Source organism: Mytilus californianus, unplaced genomic scaffold (genome assembly GCF_021869535.1).
Source record: "Mytilus californianus isolate M0D057914Y unplaced genomic scaffold, xbMytCali1.0.p SCAF_5, whole genome shotgun sequence".
Classification (NCBI taxonomy): domain Eukaryota; kingdom Metazoa; phylum Mollusca; class Bivalvia; order Mytilida; family Mytilidae; genus Mytilus; species Mytilus californianus.
This window is the reverse complement of record NW_026262701.1, coordinates 121,346,035-121,364,137: the sequence shown is the minus strand read 5'-3', so window position 1 is coordinate 121,364,137 and position 18,103 is coordinate 121,346,035. Positions and strand designations below refer to the sequence as shown.

Genomic DNA, 18,103 nt, shown 5'->3' with positions numbered 1-18,103 from the left:
AATGAGTCGAAGCGCAAATGACAACGCTAATTAAAAAAAACGAAAAACGACAAAAATACATACAGCAGACTACAAACTACTGACATAGCACACTAAAGAATGAGCCACACGGACCCCACCGAAACCGGGAGTTATCTCAGGTACTCTAAAATGGTAAACAGATCCTCCTCCACATGTCGCACCCATCCTGTTGCTCATGACAGTTCAATTTAACCACTATAAAGGAATCATTTATCAAAGAAATCACGATAGAAAATGCAGGTCCTGGAAAATTGTATCAACTGGGAGATACACACTCCAGGCTATGCTGAAATGTTGTTACATAGAAATAGAATGTTCACAATAAAGGAAGCTGAAATCATCTCTTTTGTGTGAAGTTTTATTCTCAACTGACCCGCATTGTCAATTTCAAGATGTTAGTCAAGATATAATGCAGACATTATTGTAGTTGTGGTATGTTTTATTTCCAAGTTCGATGGGATTAGATGCGTTCAATATAGTCACCAAACTTTGAATTATTAAGTGAGAAGACATCATCTTTTTAGCGGAACGTGAGGTTACAGAATAATGCTAGTTGCTTTTCATTCTTCTTGCGAAGCTCCGGTATGAAGCATATGTCTCATATGAATAGCAGGGGCATAGGGAAAATGACGTCAAGACGGAGGAGCACAGTTGACTCCAATAGCTATGACGATTGTAGGTTGAAAACTTATTTTCCAAACTTAACAAGAAATCAAGCATCTCGACGATATCAGTTTCAGAGAATTTGTTGCTTGAATCAGAGTGATTTTTTTTTACAACGTATGATGTATCCAATCCTAAACCATGATATTCTTATCTGTGTTGTTCACTTTTTTCCTGAATCAAATTTGAATCAATTATTTCAATGTGTCTTAAAATTTATAATTGGTAATACTAGTGTAAAGGGTATATTTGTAGACCTTGTAGTTAATGTTAACACTGTTGCCGCGTCTATTAACTATAGTTCGGCAAAAAATCCGCTATCGTCCAACCAGGAAATCGTCATCAGACATTAAAGGACAATATTTTCTATAAGGATACGACTTACCATGTGACAAATTTGCAGTTCTTGTCATGTTGAGCATTTTTGCCGTTGAAAGTTTATCTCTTTATATTATAGTCTGAATATAGCCAAAATACAAACATGTGTAAAATTCTCATTGTCTTACCATTGTAGTTTTCAAGATACATGTAAGAGACAAAATGAAAAAAAAAGCTTAAAAGTTGATCGACTATCTAAGTTTTATTGTATTATTTGTAAAATCTTATTTTGTTTGTCCGTTTTACTTTACAGTTTTGCTCTAACTATTCCAGTTTCTCACAAAAACGCAAAGTCGCAAAAGCAGTAAATAAAGAGCAATAATTCGCATACGGAGTCCCGTGACAATTGATTTAGGATTTTTTTATTTATTTATGCATACTAGAAGTAGTACAAAATGTATATATAGTCTTGGTATATAAAACAGTGACGGACTATACGCTTCACAAGTTAATTTAAAAAGTAGGCCAATAGTCATACTTAATGACGCATGAAGTATAATGTATGAACGATGGCTATCATTGTTTTTTCTAAATTATTATTTGAGCCCTGGGATTGGGTTTGGTAAAAAAAAAACAGCTTTCTATATACATGAAATATACAAATCATAACCATTGCCCCCGTAAAAAATCCTTTTCCAAAGAGAGATTGAAAAATATAGAAAAATTTCAAATCCTAGTTTGACAAATATGTTCTGTTCCTCTTAATTATACAAATTGGCGTACAGGTTGGGAATTTAAACTTAGTGGGAAATCCTTACTGCAGATTTCCAGTTTTGTTAATTGCGTTTTCGGTATTAGACTTGAGCAATCAAAAGCATGTGATGTGTCACGTGGTTAACTCGTTCCTAAAGCAACGATAGACGCTACGTCACGGTAAATTATATATCCGGTAGCCGATTTATTGACAGGTAAACAAACCAGGTAAAAATAAATTGAACAGAAATATACAAAAGATGCAATCTAGTGTTGATTCATACCCAGGCCCTCCATTCCAGTCAATGGTACGTGCTAGTGGTTTGGGCGAAATTTGGACTCACGACGTTGAAGACTCAAAATTCAGGCAGTTTGGTTGGAGGTGTACAAATAAGGAGAACTCGTATGCAAATGACACGTTAATAGGAAACTGGAACGAAAAACGGTTCGACAATACATATACTAAAGAAGCCAAATGTTTGCCATCACAGGTTGGTATTTTTATTCAAATATTACACAAATTAATTATTATATCCTAATATTTATATTAATGGTTGTGAAAAAATACACATTCTGTATGGGGAAAAGGCATCATAATTTGAATAAAAGAATTAACAAACTACAAGAAGGTAGCTCTTATAAAAAGCTTCTAGGATATATAAAAAAAAACACGGTTTCCGGCTGCAACATAAAATAGTAAGATTTCCCATAGATTCCTTTCAAAATTACACAATTTCTGAGTTAATTCCCCTTACTAAGCTAAGTTTTAAAAAATTGAAATCAAGCTCAAATATTATACCTTTGTAAAAGTATAAGTAATTACATAATATCACACGATTTTTTTCATTTGAAGAAAAATTCTTATCAGTAAATTGCTTTCCTGCATCGAAACATATTGACTTGTTTGAAAATTTAGACTAATGGGTGGTTCGGGGCATCGGGACTTCCCTGTTTCCCTTCGTGTTTTTGGGGGAGGGTGGTGTTTTTGTAAATATTGTTGTAAGTACGTTATTGACACATTTCCATTAATCCCGATAGGAAGTTCAAACGGATTCCACTGTACCCTCGCAGCTCTCGAGGGGAGCTACGAATAACGGAGAAATTTACCAGTACATACGTTGGCGGAATGCTCCGATACCACCTTTTAAGCTGCATATTCCAGAGATACAATAAATAAAAATTAATTATGAAATAGATCTTTAAACATGTACGTCACAATAAAAAAAAAACCGGAAACACTTCTGTTTTACCTTCAATTTTGTTTTAAAATGATATGTATAAAATACTCCCACTTTCGAAAACTAGGTCTATACCTAGGATTACACTTAGACCTACGATTACAGTTGGCGAAAAACAAAGGGTCATCTCAAAATATACAAAAACAATAGAGATACATCGTAAAATCAAATACTTTTTTTATGATGTAAATAAGTCTTTTCGACGATACACTAATGCAGTGCATATGGTCACAACAGATTCGAATAGTTATACATGTTTTGTATTTCGCCACAAAGTCCCCATAACTTTATATTTTTTTAATGATCCGATGGCGTGTTCAACCTCTCAACCGTCCCTACTCTATAGTGTGCAATAATTCTATTTAATTCTCTACAATTCCTCCACATATTCTTTTTTTTTGACAATCTGTTGTATACGATATCAATACTGTCTGTTTGGATATATTTTGCCGCCCACTAAAAACAGCAGAGAACCATGCGCTTACCCCGAGAAGCAGAGAAACTTCTTTTTATGATATGGCTCTAAAATGTGTCTTATCCTATTTAAGTATGGCAAATTAAATAAAAGTTTCGTTTAAAGGATACTCTACAAACGGTACACTTGAAAATCACGGGAAAATGCTATTTCTCAAATTACACAATGTAACAATTAATAACTCTTCTCGCCTGATATACCTTTGCACCTTTTATCCCGTTTAATCAACGGAATAATTTTGAGGATAAACGTCGTGTTGAAATGGACACGTCATAAGTGCACTCTATATATACAATGTACATATATTGTTTTTATCCTGAGATTTACACCCAACACTTGAAACTTTAGTTGTTAGAATCTAAATCATTGTCTCTAATTTTTCAAAGTAATCGACATAGTTAAAACGCGTACCTCGAAGAGGACCCCAAAATGAACTGGTACGCAAAATGAAATATCCACATTACCGCTTGCTCAACATGGAAGAGGGGTAACAGGAGACTTTATTTGTACAAGTACAAATAAAGCAAACAATGTTGTACCTGTTATTTGTACAATAGTTGGCTGATTGCGGGATAAATATATATATAGTAACAATGTCAAGAAAATTGTACAGGTCTCTGATCAGAAGTTACTGATCATGCTTCGAGCATACCAGACCCACCCATATTCATTGCAGAAAATTATCGATACCGTGAGAGAAAGAGTCCATACTCAAATGAGTCCCAAGATCTCAAAAACAAAATGACTTTTTTTAATTTGAAAAGATGCATGTAGATAGTAAAATCCCAACTATTTGAGTGATCCTAATATTCTTACATTTCAAATGAGAAGATGAATAGTTAAAGTTATATATTCGACATAAAGATGTTCGTTGATAACGGTGTTTTTTTTGTGTATATTTTTGTTTTTTTATACTGATAACAAAAACAAAACATAGACAAAAGCAAAAAAAAAATAACAAAACAAAAACAAAACATACTGAACGGCAAGTGGAATGCCATGAAGAATAGATAGTTCTTAATTACCCGCCCGCTTTATCCCTACATTCTCTTTTTACGAAAATCAAAAATGTATGTCATAGCATAAACATTGAATATTGTCAACATGCTCCTTAGTTGATTTCCCCTAAGCTTTCTTAACACTAAGACTGGCATAAACTGAGTTTAAATTGTCCCAACATAGCTTTACCACTGCAACGACGATTGCGAATTTTTTTTGGCCTGTATCATGTAAAATTTATTAAATGATGTGTACTTATATTTCGTATAATAACCCAGTTGTTCAAATATAGAAAAAAACATCATAGGAGTTAGCCTTTTTTTTGTGGAACGACGGTTTATATTTTACACTCCTGTAAGTGTAATCATAATCGTAGGTGCATGACACTGTTTCGCAAATGTCTAATTTTGGTATACTTTGGATTTTAAACCTGGAAAATTAATGAAAATGCCGAAAAGGGGCCATTCACTTTATCTTAAAAATAAAAAACGTGCAGCAGTAATATCATAGTTTGCAAAGAAGGGGCGAAATTATTTTTGCAGGCAATATTTTAATTTTGGGGAGATAATATTTGCAGATTAATACGACGACTTCACGGTTCTCCAAATTTTTATTTTTTATGTACGCTGTAGAAACATTCTAACAAGTCTGAAGGTTACAAATCTCTTATCCTTATTATGTATTTACTAATATTCCAGTGGCAGGGTAAATATTTCCTCCTTTCGCTCTTCTTTCAGATCCACCCACTTTGTAAATCCAACTTATTGGATCTTGCTCTCGTCCTAATTTGTGCTAACTGTAAATAAAATACTTTTCACTAGACGTTAAGCTAACAATAATCAACCAATAAATATCATTTACCAATCTTTATATGTGACTTACTGATAGAACTGCAAAATGGAATGAATTCAGTCTGACTAAAACCAGCCCCACTATCCAATTGTGTTTGTTAGTAGATAGTGGGGACTGGTTTTAGTTAGACTGGAATGAATTGCAATCTAGGTTTTAGTTGGTCACTCAGTAGTTGCAATATTTCAGTTATCATTGTTCCTTTCCAGCATGGTCACTACTTTGAAGCAACATATGACAAAAGTTACAACTATCAACCATACGAAGTACCAAAAGAACTGAAGCATTTGAAGGGTAAGTACTTATACTATCAACCACACGAAATACCAAAAGAACTGAATCATTTAAAGGGTAATCACTTATACTATCAACCACACGAAGTAACAAAAGAACTGAAGCATTTAAAGGGTAATCACTTATACTATCAACCACACGAAGTACCAAAAGAACTGAAGCATTTAAAGGGTAAGCACTTCTACTATCAACCATACGAAGTATAAAAAGAACTGAAGCATTTAAAGGGTAAGCACTTATACTGTCAACCATACGAAGTACCAAAGGAACTGAAGCATTTAAAGGGTAAACACTTATACTATCAACCATACGAAGTACCAAAAGAACTGAAGCATTTAAAGGGTAAGCACTTATACTGTCAACCATACGAAGTACCAAAGGAACTGAAGCATTTAAAGGGTAAACACTTATACTGTCAACCATACGATGTACCAAAAGAACTGAATCATTTAAAGGATAAGCACTTATACTATCAACCATACGAAGTACCAAAAGAACTGAAGCATTTAAAGGATTTATATAAACAATTATACTATGAATCATTCGAAGTACCAACAGAACTGAATCATTTAAAGGGTAAGCACTTATACTATCAGTCATACGAAGTACCAAAAGAACTAAGCATGTTTAAAGGGTAAGCTTTTACCTCACTAATGTTATCAACCATACGAATAACATTTTAAATGGTTAAAACAATCCATAATGAAAATTAAAGGATTTAAACAAAGGGGATAAATTCATCCAATACAAGTATATGATTTTTTTTTTATCTAAATCCTGTACCCAAGCACTTGTGCTATATACATTATTGTTGTTTCTTTTTCGATCAAAGTTTAATATGACCAAAATACATATATATAAAAGTTTTTTGTAAATTGTGTGACAGTTTTGTACATTTTTGTCGAGCCTTCGACTTTTGTCGAAAAAGCGAGACATAGCGATCCTACATTCCGTCGGCGTCGTCGTCGGCGTCGTCGTCGTCGTCGGCGGCGTCCACAAATATTCACTCTGTGGTTAAAGTTTTTGAAATTTTAATAACTTTCTTAAACTATCCTGGATGTCTACCAAACTTGGACAGAAGCTTGTTTATGATCATAAGATAATATTCCAAAGTAAATTTTGTAAAAAAAAAATTCCATTTTTTCCGTATTTTACTTATAAATGGACTTAGTTTTTCTGCCAGCAAACATTACATTCACTCTGTGGTTAAAGTTTTTGAAATTTTAATAACTTTCTTAAACTATCCTGGATTTCAACCAAACTTGGAAAGAAGCTTGTTTATGTTCATAAGATAGTATCCAGAAGTAAATTTTGTAAAAATAAAATTCCATTTTTCCGTATTTTACTTGTAAATGGACTTAGTTTTTCTGCCAGTTAACATTACATTCACTCTGTGGTTAAAGTTTTAAAAATTTTAACAACTTTCTTAAACTATCCTGGATTTCTACCAAACTTGGAAAGAAGCTTGTTTATGATCATAAGATAGTATCCAGAAGTAAATTTTGTAAACAAAAATTCCATTTTTTCCGTATTTTACTTATAAATGGACTTAGTTTTTTTGCCAGTTAACATAACATTCACTCTGTGGTTAAAGTTTTTAAAATTTTAACAACTTTCTTAAACTATCCTGGATTTGTACCAAACTTGGACAGAAGTTTGTTTATGATTAAAAGCTAGTATTAAGAAGGAAATTTTGTTAAAATATTGTTTCATTTTTTCCGTATTTTACTTATAAATGGACTTAGTTTTTCTTCCAGTTAACATTACATACAGTCTGCAGTTTAAGTTTTTAAAACATTTATTAGATTCATAAACTATCCTGGATTTTTACCAAATTTGGACAGAAGCTACTTACAATCAAAAGATAGTATAGACAGGAATATTTTTATTAATTTTTTTCCTCATTTTTGTTGAGCCAGTGATTAACAGCAAAAGTAGGCGAGACACTGGGTTCCGCGGAACCCTTACGAATTTTTACTGTTTCAAGTCATTTTTTGGCTGCATTCTTCGAAGAGTGTTATCTTGTTTGATGAAAAAGACACAACATATTATCTTTTATCTGTTGTCACCAACCAGTTGAAAGGATCCAGTTAAAAGGAAGAATACAAATAAAAGAAACATTTTGCAACTTAGTTTTTCTACTTTCAGAGCCACATTCACATTCTTTCCCAGGACACCAACCAGAAATAGACAGTTCAAAGGTGAAAGCTATTTATAACAGTTGGGAAACTACTTCTAGGTCTGCTTACGTAGATCCCAGAGTAAGACTACGTCCAACACAAACTCCACAGCAGTCTACTGTCCAGTCTTAAAACTGATGAGAACTTTAGACAAAAACCGGGAGCATTGCAAATGTCTGAAAGTACATAAAGGGTTTACCTTTTAGCATTTTGTATTAAGGCGTCAATTATTACATAAACGTGGCTGTATGTTTTAGTTTGTTTGGAATTAAGCATAATGATAACAGTATTATTAAAGTTTTATACTTGTAGGACCAGTATTCATAATGAGGTATAATTTATGTATGTTGATGTTTTCTGCTCAAATTTATGTAGATTTTAAATAATTGTTTTCTTATAAAAACTTTTACTAGTATTAGAAATATTTTTTTACTATATTATGGTTTAACTACAATAGTACAGCCCCTACTAATAGAGGCAGCTTTAATGGGGGTAGGGTGTCCGTCTACCCTTACGGAGCTATATAACCAGTATATGGTTCATGCATAGTCTTTTTTATATGTTCCACTCCTAACGTTGCCTAGTTTGCCCCCACCCTTTTTCAAAATCCTAGATCTGCATCTGACTTAGTCCAGTAGAATCAATTTTAGTCCAATTATTCCAGAAACATTTCAATAACAACACAATGAACCAAAAGGTTCATGATACAGTCTAGTAGCATCCGATGTAAACCAAATGTTCATGATACAGTCTAGTAGCATCCATGTAGACCAAAGGTTCATGGGACAGTCAAATAGCATCCAATGTAAACCAAAGGTTCATAATACAGTCAAATAGCATCCAATGAAAACAAAAGGTTCATGATACAGTCAAATAGTATCCAATGTAAACCAAAGGTTCATGATACAGTCTAGTAGCATCCATGTAAACCAAAGGTTCATGATACAGTCTAGTAGCATCTAATGTAAACTAAAGGTTCATGATAAAGTCTAGTAGCATCCAATGTGTAAGCAAAAGGTTCATGATACAGTCTAGTAGCATCACCGCTGTAAACCAAAGGTTCCTTATATTCTTGCAACATCCACTGTTATCCAAATGTTCATGATACAGTCTAGTAAGATCCAATGTAACCCAAAGGTTCATTATATAGTCTAACACCATCCCATGTAAACCAAAGTTTCCTGGTACAGTTTTGTAGCATCACATGTAAACCAACGTTTTCTGATACAGTTTTGTAGCATCCCCTATAAACCAACGTTTCCTGATACAGTTTTGTAGCTTCCCCTATAAACCAAAGGTTCCCGATAGTCTTGTGGCATTGATCCCCAATAAACCAAAGGTTCATGATTCAGTCCAGTATCCAAAATTTCAAATCCCAAGCCTTCCGATACCTCAAGTAGCAGCCACTTAAATCCAGTGATACCGGATAAAGTCAGTTCGCTATTTAAACTGCAAGGTTCCTGAAAGTAAGGTAGCAGTTTCTTTAAACCATAAATAACTGATACATCCAGGAAGCATCTCTCTAAACCAAGTGGTAACCGATAAAATCATGTACTAGTATCAGCAATTTGACCTCAAAGACTTCTGATATTGTACACAACGTTTTATTAAAGTGGTTCCCGATACAGTCCGGTAGCATCCATTTAACCAGAAAGGTTTTTGATACAGTACAATATCAGGCTCTTTAACCAAATCGTGTCCGATACAGCCCAGTAGCAGCCATTTAACCAGTAAGGTTTTTGAAAAAGTACAATATCCTTCTTTTTAACCAGATCAATGCAATTGAATGGGGACATATAGTTGGAACCCCCTTTATCCTGGGTTAGGACCCCCCCCCCTTTTATAAATGGCTGGATCCGCCCCTGTACCCGAGAGTCATGTAGCAGCCATTTAAACCAAAAGGTTTTGAAACCGTACAATAGCAGCTGCTTTAACCCAGTGGTACCCGATTGTCAGGTAGCAGCCATTGAAACCCAAAGGTTTTGATACCGTGCAATAGCAGCTGCTTTAACCCAGTGGTACCCGATAGTCAAGTAGCAGTCATTTAAAACCAAAGGTTTTGATACCGCACAATAGCAACTGCTTTAACCCAGTGGTACCCGATAGTCAGGTAGCAGCCATTTAAACCCAAAGGTTTTCATACCGTACAATAGCAACTGCTTTAACCCAGTGGTACCCGATTGTCAAGTAGCAGTCATTTAAAACCAAAGGTTTTGATACCGTACAATAGCAGCTGCTTAAACCCAGTGGTACCCTATAGTCAAGTAGCAGTCATTTAAAACCAAAGGTTTTGATACCGCACAATAGCAACTGCTTTAACCCAGTTGTACCCGATAGTCAGAAAGTAGCCATTTAAACCCAAAGGTTTTATACAATACAATGACAGCTGCTTTAACCTAGTGCTATCCGATAGTTCGGTAACAGTTTTTTTTAAATCCAAAGTTTCTTGATACAGTCGAAGGACGGGAAATTTAAATTGCCACTTTGAAAAGAGAGTATGTTTGATAGGGACACAAAATTAGCGTTGCAACAGCAACTTATGAACTTCTTAATTATTTAAATGATTCTTTTGATTGCAAAAAGCGCTGTATCACCCCTAAACAAAGCATCGGGTTTGAACTGCTTTATTTCGACATCACGTGACTACGTATCATATTTAACAGTATAAGTAACGCTCCTCTACCATGAGTTTTATATTGCTACTAAACGGGAGAAAACCAGGTTAACAGTTTCTTTTATCACAGTAAACAATTGGGCAGAAATGTTTATAGAAATTATGTTAATCCGCTAAAAAATATTAATAAAGGAAGATAAGAAGAATCGTCGAGAAGACAGAATCCTGACTACACAAATAATCAAAAGATACCTGAGTACAAATATAGTCTTCAACAATATCATCCTGACAACACAAATAGTCAAAACGTACCTGAGTACAAATATACAGTCTTCAACAATATCATCCTGACAACACAAATAGTCAAAACGTACCTGAGTACAAATATACAGTCTTCAACAATATCATCCTGACAACACAAAAAGTTAAAAGATATCTGAGTACAAATATACAGTCCAACAATATAATCCTGACAACACAAATAGTCAAAAGATATCTGAGTACAAATATATAGTACTCAACAATACAGACGGCTGTCCATACGATTAATATTTGAAGCTTTATATCGTCCGGAATGTACATATACACGTAGAACTCATACGCTCTCCGAGATATATATTGGATAATACAAGCAATGTCAAGCTTGATAAAACCTATCAACGGTCGGCACTGATTTAACGGTTGAGGAGTCATCATTCATACATTCAAATATAAAAGCCATGGAATAGTAGTTTAAAAGATCTGAATTGCGCACATGTTATTAGTAGATGAATGTTATTATTGAATTTTGACATCTCTGTTTTAAAAGCAATGATCTATATTTGCATAAAAAAGGTTAATCATACTAAATCTAAAAAGTCTAGCTATATATACGTTAATTCCTAAGCACACACTCTAAGTTATTGTATATTATTAATTTGCAAACAGACATTAAAATCAGCAGTTATTTAAGAATACAGTTCACATCAAAATATGACGGCTATACTATCTTTACTATCGATGTATTGATTGGTTATATATATATATATATCGCATAGTCAGATACATGGTGGTAAAGATTGCTTTTTGGGTCTTAATGGGGAGCTGTGAAACATTATATTTCGGTTGATATTCCCCTTTTCTGAATTTCATAACAATGTGTTCTGGACATGTTTTCAATCTTTTCAAGAGTTTCTGTGTTGTATGGTATAAATCCCGAATTTGCATGACTCTGAAAGTCTACTTTAAGCGTACATACTGCATCACGGTTACTGAAGTGTGTTGTCCATTCTAAATGAGATATAATACTCTACATAAAGTTTGTGATGGGAGTACATGATGCTTTCCTGATATTTATAAACATCGGACACGTTGTTCACACGTGACAGAGATCTTCAGTTTCGGTTCTGCAATTTGGACAAATACGCCTGGTTAAATCCATGCCTATGAGCTTGTAAAATGTATGTTCCTGTTAACATTCGGCTTTTTTGCAATTGCTTTTCGGATGTCCAAGACAGATGAAGAAAATGTAGACCAAACTGGATTCGTTACACCTATTTTTAAGTTTTAGATAGCTAAATTTCGTAGAAGTGATTTTTCTTCACATTCTAAGCTAGTTTGCAATGTTGGTTTATTGTTAATATTGTCAATCTTTTCCATTTAATTTTTGTATACTTCTTTTCGAATATTTCAAGAAAAAAGGGAAGGTACATCTCTAGAATTTCTGTTGTTTAGGTAAAGAAGCTTGTTGATTTGCTAGACATATATTGACACATAGCTATAGAGATCTAATATTTCGTTGATACTGTTGATAACACCAAACAAGAGGCTGGTTGTCTTTTGTGAATTTCGGCATTTCGGCAATCTAATTAGAATATAGATCTCGTTATGCTCTTAGACGCGAGTTACGATAGATCTGAATTTTTTAATCAGATTGGGCATTTAGCGGACTTTAAGCTCCCAGTAGAAAGTATACCAATGCACATGCTGTCCTTTTCGGAATTGATAATGAGGTGGAATATGGATAGAAGCATCATTTCTTTGGAGTTTACATGTTTAGCCGGATGTATGCTTGATAGAGCCTATATGTGATGATTTAGTGTTTGAGATATGTACACCTAAATTTCGTTTATACCGTTGTATACTTCCTCAATAATAATAAAATAGATAAAAAATAAGAAGATATAGCATGATTGCCAATGAGACAACTCTCCACCAGAGACCAAATGACATAGAAGTTAACTTAGAAGACGGGAGACATATTGTTCGGTATTCCTTGTAGTGGTATGATAATTTTTGAGATTTCTTTAATGATTTTACATATTTTTTTTATAGTTCAGACGTTTTTCGTTGTTGAAGTTGTCTTTTGGTTAATCAAAATCTTCAAAATATTTTGCCAATAACTTACATTGCTTTTTTATACGGCTTTTCCCTCTCCCATTTTCAGAAAATCGGTATCAGACTTCGAGGCCGTTCTGTATATACTAGTAATACGCATGTACAACATTGTTGGTATTTTTATTTATAATTAAGTCTTTCTGGCACATGGCAGCTTCTCCTTTTATTGAATAAATTATATAAAAAGCACTAAAACATTTTGAACTTCAGAAATATTTGTTTGTCCCTAAGCCTTAACAGTGTATATATATTTGATCACACCATAAAACACATTTTACTCCATTTATGTGATGTATAGAACATCCATTATATAATAAACTGTTAACACAGAGATATGTCTCGCCTATTTGTTATTTTGATAATGCAAATGTAGTAATTGAGATAGCAATACTTTTAACATGTAAGTTATGCAAATATTCAAAGTCAATGAACCATGACTGAAGGTACAGGGCTAAACAATCTCCATGGAAATGAGATGTGCCAATGCTAATACAACTGCAAACCAAATACTATTGACTTTTCATAAGTTGTTCCCTTTAAACAAACCTAAACACAAACATTGACTTGTAAACTATGTAAAAGTTTCAAAGTCAATGAACCATCATTAGGGGGTGGGGTTATATAATCTCCATGGAAATGAAACTTGCAAATGCCAATACATTTGCATACCGAATATCATTGACTTAACAAAAGTGGTTCATCTTAAACTGACCTAATCACTAACTAATATATGTAAACTATGTAAACCAAATATTCTCCATGGAAATGAGATGTGCTAATGCTTATACAACTGCATGCCAATTATCATTGACCTACCACTAACAGTTCCCCTTAAACGGACCTAATCACAAACTAATACATGAAAACTAAGCAAAAGTTTCAAAGTCAATAGACCATGAATGAGGGGGCGGGGCCAAACAATCTCCATGGAAATGAGATATGCCAATGCTTATACAACTGCATACCAAATATCATTGACCTCTCACTAGTGGTTCCCCATAATTTGACCTAATCACAAATAATAATGTAAACTAAGCAAAGTTTCAAAGTCAATAGAATTTGACTGAGGGGGCGGGGCCAAATAATCTCCATGGTAATGAGATGTGCCAATGCTAATACAACTGGATACCAAATATCATTGACCTACCACCAGTGGTTCACCATGAACTAGACCTAATCATAAACTAATACATTGTTGACGCAACCGCCGCCGCCGCCGCCGCTGTCGCCGCCGACGCCGGAAACAGCATACCTATGTCTCGCTTTTTGACTCCGTCAAGGCGAGACAAAAATCAGATAAAACACATTTTACACTATTTATGTGATGTATAGAACATTCATAATATAAAAATCCGATATGTGGTATGATTGCCAGTGAAACAACAATATCTACTAAAAGACCAAAGGACAATGATATGAACAACTATACAGGTCAGTCTGGACTTCACAATTAGTAAAACCCCAACTTCCATAAAGGTGCCGGATAACAAAACATTCCAAAAGGAAAATGGAAAGGTTTGATTTCAGCTATACTAACATTAAACAAAAAACAGTTTTGACGGCGAACACGACAACCACAAAGGTCCACAATATGAATTGAAGCTATTTTAAATGTGCAACTTTTTTTTCAATTTAATGAACAAACAAAATAATAATCATATTTGACGTGAAAGCCAAGCTGTGAAAAACTTGCGACTATACGGTATGGAATTTTCTCAGTGTTGAGGGTCGTACGGTTGACTATAAGTGCTCACATCCACTTATTTTGAACTTCGGTGGATAGTTGCCTCATTGACAATCATACCACATCTCCTTATTTTTAAATGGTATAACTGAGATGGATAAAAAATAAATTCATAAAAACAAACTGATACAGTGTTCTATCTTTCCAATTTTTAATTTTAATAGCACCCGCATTTCTTATTTGGCATTCTGTGCTCATTTTGCTTAGTGGAACCCTGGTTACTGTCCTACTGCCCCCTTTTTACAACAAAACAGCACCCTTTAGAAATAACAATCAAGGAAAAACGTTTTCGAGAATTTATTTTTGTGCACTTAAAGTCGAAGGTCCCTGTAATAATCCTGACTGGATTTTATTTCATACAACATTTGTCATAACGAAACACTTTTTCATTAAGCTTAACACGTTTGGGCGTTTTTAAAATATGAACATGCGTTTATGAAAGGGACACGTTTTGGCGTCTTTCATCAACTATAGATATGTTTGGGAGTTCAGTGACGTCATATGGACACGTTTGGGGGTGGACACCTTTCTGAGTGTAACATATATATAAACTTCGATGTTTGACATTCTCTTGTTGATGAGATTTTTTTCTACACTGTCGTTTGAAGGACATGTAACTGGGTCTGGGATTTACAGAATATAGAGAATAAAGGGAGAAAAATGGACTAAAAATAAAGAATAGAGAATAATACTGAAAGCTGAAATTTAAAGAATAGTGAATTATGGGCAATAATGAAGAATAGTTACATGGAACGACAGAGGGATAGTATTTGTCACGTGCAATCAGTGGTACCATGTCTCATACCAGTCTATGACCACTAAATCATACGATGAGTTTGCAAATGACAGTGCAATTGCTTGGGACTGTATCATGTGTGGTTGTCTATTCAACATTATGCTTCTCACTAATTCTTAGCACATCAAATCATTTCAGCGTTCTGTGTGCTTCTCTTGCCAGTCCAACGCCTTCAAATATGATAAGGCCTTTACATGCATCGACTCCGGATAAAACAAGACTAGAAGGTCTTCAAAGAAAACTAAAACACCACTATAAGATAACTCAACAAGGTACATAATCTCATAGACAGCATGAACCCAGATAAAATCTTTAGTACAGAAACATGGGTAGGCGACAAGATCATAGACAGTCAAATATTTCCTCCTGGATATAACATCTACCGGAAGGACAGAAACTGTAGTGGAGGTGGCGTATTAATTGCGATTAAAGGTACATATATTACAACTGCCGTTCCTGAACTACAAACAGACTTTGAAATTGTTTGGTGTAAACTTGAGCTTATTGGACACAAAGCTTTATACTTGAGTTCATATAAAACCCCAAAACATCCAATGAAAATGGGTACCTAGAACTTGAGAAGAGATTATCCAGAGCAAACAATATAAAAAATGCACGTATCCTCATTGCTGGAGACTTCAACCTACCATGCAGGCTGGGACTGGAAAACCAAATCTTTGAAACCTAACACTCAGCACGCCATTATACACCATAAGTTCACTGACATCCTAGATGACCACCGCCTACAACAAATGGTTGAAAAACCAACAAAAAAATCAAACAACTAGATATTATAATTACAATCTACCCAAACTGCTTAATCAGGGTTGAAACAACACCTGGCATATCTGACCATGACATAGTCTTTGCAGAATTAAAAACCATTCCATATTTACAAACCCAAAAGCCAAGACAATATCACTATACAAAAAAAGCAAATTGGGAAAACATCAGAGAAGATCTTAAATAAATAAACGGATGAAGAAATAACCAAGATGAACCATCAAGATTGTTGCACGCAAGAAATATGGGACCATTTTTAGGACAAACTCGAAAATACCGTAAATACCAACATACCACAGAAAACAGCCAGATAAAAAGACGGCAACCTGATTGCACCTGTGCTAGTTCCCAATTCACATATAATCCGGCTAGCCACGTTATTACCGGAGACCTCAACATTGTCAATAACACTTCCCTGCGAAATTTGTTATCCAAAGGTCCGAAATATCGTGAGCCTAAATCCATCAATTGGAAATACAACTTCAAAATACTGATGGATTCAGTCGAGGATTATGCCAGGCAATGGGCTAAACGCGAGAAAGAAGACGTAGATACTCTTTCCGAATGGATTAAGGCTGTGAGGTCGTTGATACAAATCCGAATTAAGAAACTAAATGGGCATATCAATACCCATGCTACATCAATTTTTAAAGACCCAAATGTTGCAAAACACTTGTCCTACCTCCATGACAAATATGTTGTTGTCCCTGCAGATAAAGCCCCAAACAACATCGTTTTTGTGTGTAAATATCATTACATAAACTGCTTGAAAAATGAATTAGGTATTGACAATTCACTTGGAAACTCAACATATACCCTCACGACACTTACCAAAGAGGAAATCCTGGATAATCATAGGTCTGTTGTATGTTCCTTTGGAATTTCAACCAAAGATGAAGAACTGGATCTTCCATCACTGTATTGGATACCTAAATTACATAAGTGTCCTTACAAACAACAGTATATTGCTGGGTCTTCCAAGTGCTCCACGAAACCTCTTTCTAAATTATTACCATCTATTTTATCAGCAATCAAAGCCGGGCTCCAAAGTTATTGTGAAACTGCCTATTCTAGAGGTGGCGTGAATCAGATGTGGATACTAAACAATTCCAAAGATCTTTTAGAGTACATACAATCTAAGACTCTCTCATCTTGCAATAGTATTAAAACATTTGACTTTTCTACACTTTACACAAGTATTCCCCATTCCAAACTAAAAGACAAATTGAAAGAGTTGGTATTACTTTGTTTCATTAAGAAGAATGGCGAACGTAGATACAAGTATCTTGTCTTGGGGAGGGATAAATCCTACTTTGTAAAGAATCACTCTGATTCAAACAAAAAATTCTCTGAAACTGACATTATCAAGATGCTTGATTTCTTGATTGACAACATATTTGTTACGTTTGGAGGACGTGTTTTTCAACAGACTGTCGGAATTCCAATGGGAACCAATTGTGCCCCTCTTCTTGCCGACTTGTCTCTTTATTATTATGAGGCTGACTTCATACAGGAACTTCTTAGGAAGAAAGATAAGAAGTTAGCAATATCCTTTAACTCTACGTTCCGCTATATAGATGATGTTCTCTCACTAAATAATACAAAATTTGGTGACTATGTTGAACGAATCTATCCCATCGAACTAGAGATAAAGGATACTACAGATACAATTAAGTCTGCCTCATATCTTGACTTACATCTAGAAATTGACAATGAGGGTCGGTTGAAAACAAAACTTAACGACAAAAGAGATGATTTCAGCTTCCCAATTGTGTAACTTTCCATTTCTATGTAGCAACATTCCAGAAGCGCCTGCATACGGAGTATATATCTGCCAATTGATACGATATTCCCGGGCTTGTATTTCCTATCATGATTTCCTTGATAGAGGATTGCTGCTCACAAGGAAGCTATTAAACCAAGAGTTCCAAATGGTGAAGTTGAAATCATCCCTTTGTAAATTTTACGAACACCATCACGAGTTGATTGACCGTTATGGA

The 18,103-nt window shown here is 34.6% G+C and overlaps 1 protein-coding gene across 1 annotated transcript; it reads left to right on the top strand.

The window, feature by feature from the left end:
• The first annotated feature begins 1,914 nt into the window (after nt 1–1,914).
• Nucleotides 1,915–8,212, top strand: LOC127700934 (UPF0686 protein C11orf1 homolog). The gene is made up of 3 exons (XM_052204664.1): nt 1,915–2,246; nt 5,526–5,610; nt 7,759–8,212. The coding sequence occupies exons 1-3, from the start codon at nt 2,016–2,018 to the stop codon at nt 7,920–7,922; spliced, it is 480 nt and encodes a 159-aa protein (XP_052060624.1). The 5' UTR covers nt 1,915–2,015; the 3' UTR covers nt 7,923–8,212.
• Nucleotides 8,213–18,103: the final 9,891 nt, after the last annotated feature.

What these genes read in the sequence shown, in the direction of transcription:
- LOC127700934 (XM_052204664.1), top strand. Translation starts at nt 2,016, where the DNA reads ATGCAATCTAGTGTTGATTCATACCCAGGCCCTCCATTCCAGTCAATG. An exon ending in CCAAATGTTTGCCATCACAG is followed by an intron (nt 2,247 to 5,525) that starts GTTGGTATTTTT and finishes GTTCCTTTCCAG; the next exon opens with CATGGTCACTACTTTGAAGC. An exon ending in AGAACTGAAGCATTTGAAGG is followed by an intron (nt 5,611 to 7,758) that starts GTAAGTACTTAT and finishes TTCTACTTTCAG; the next exon opens with AGCCACATTCACATTCTTTC.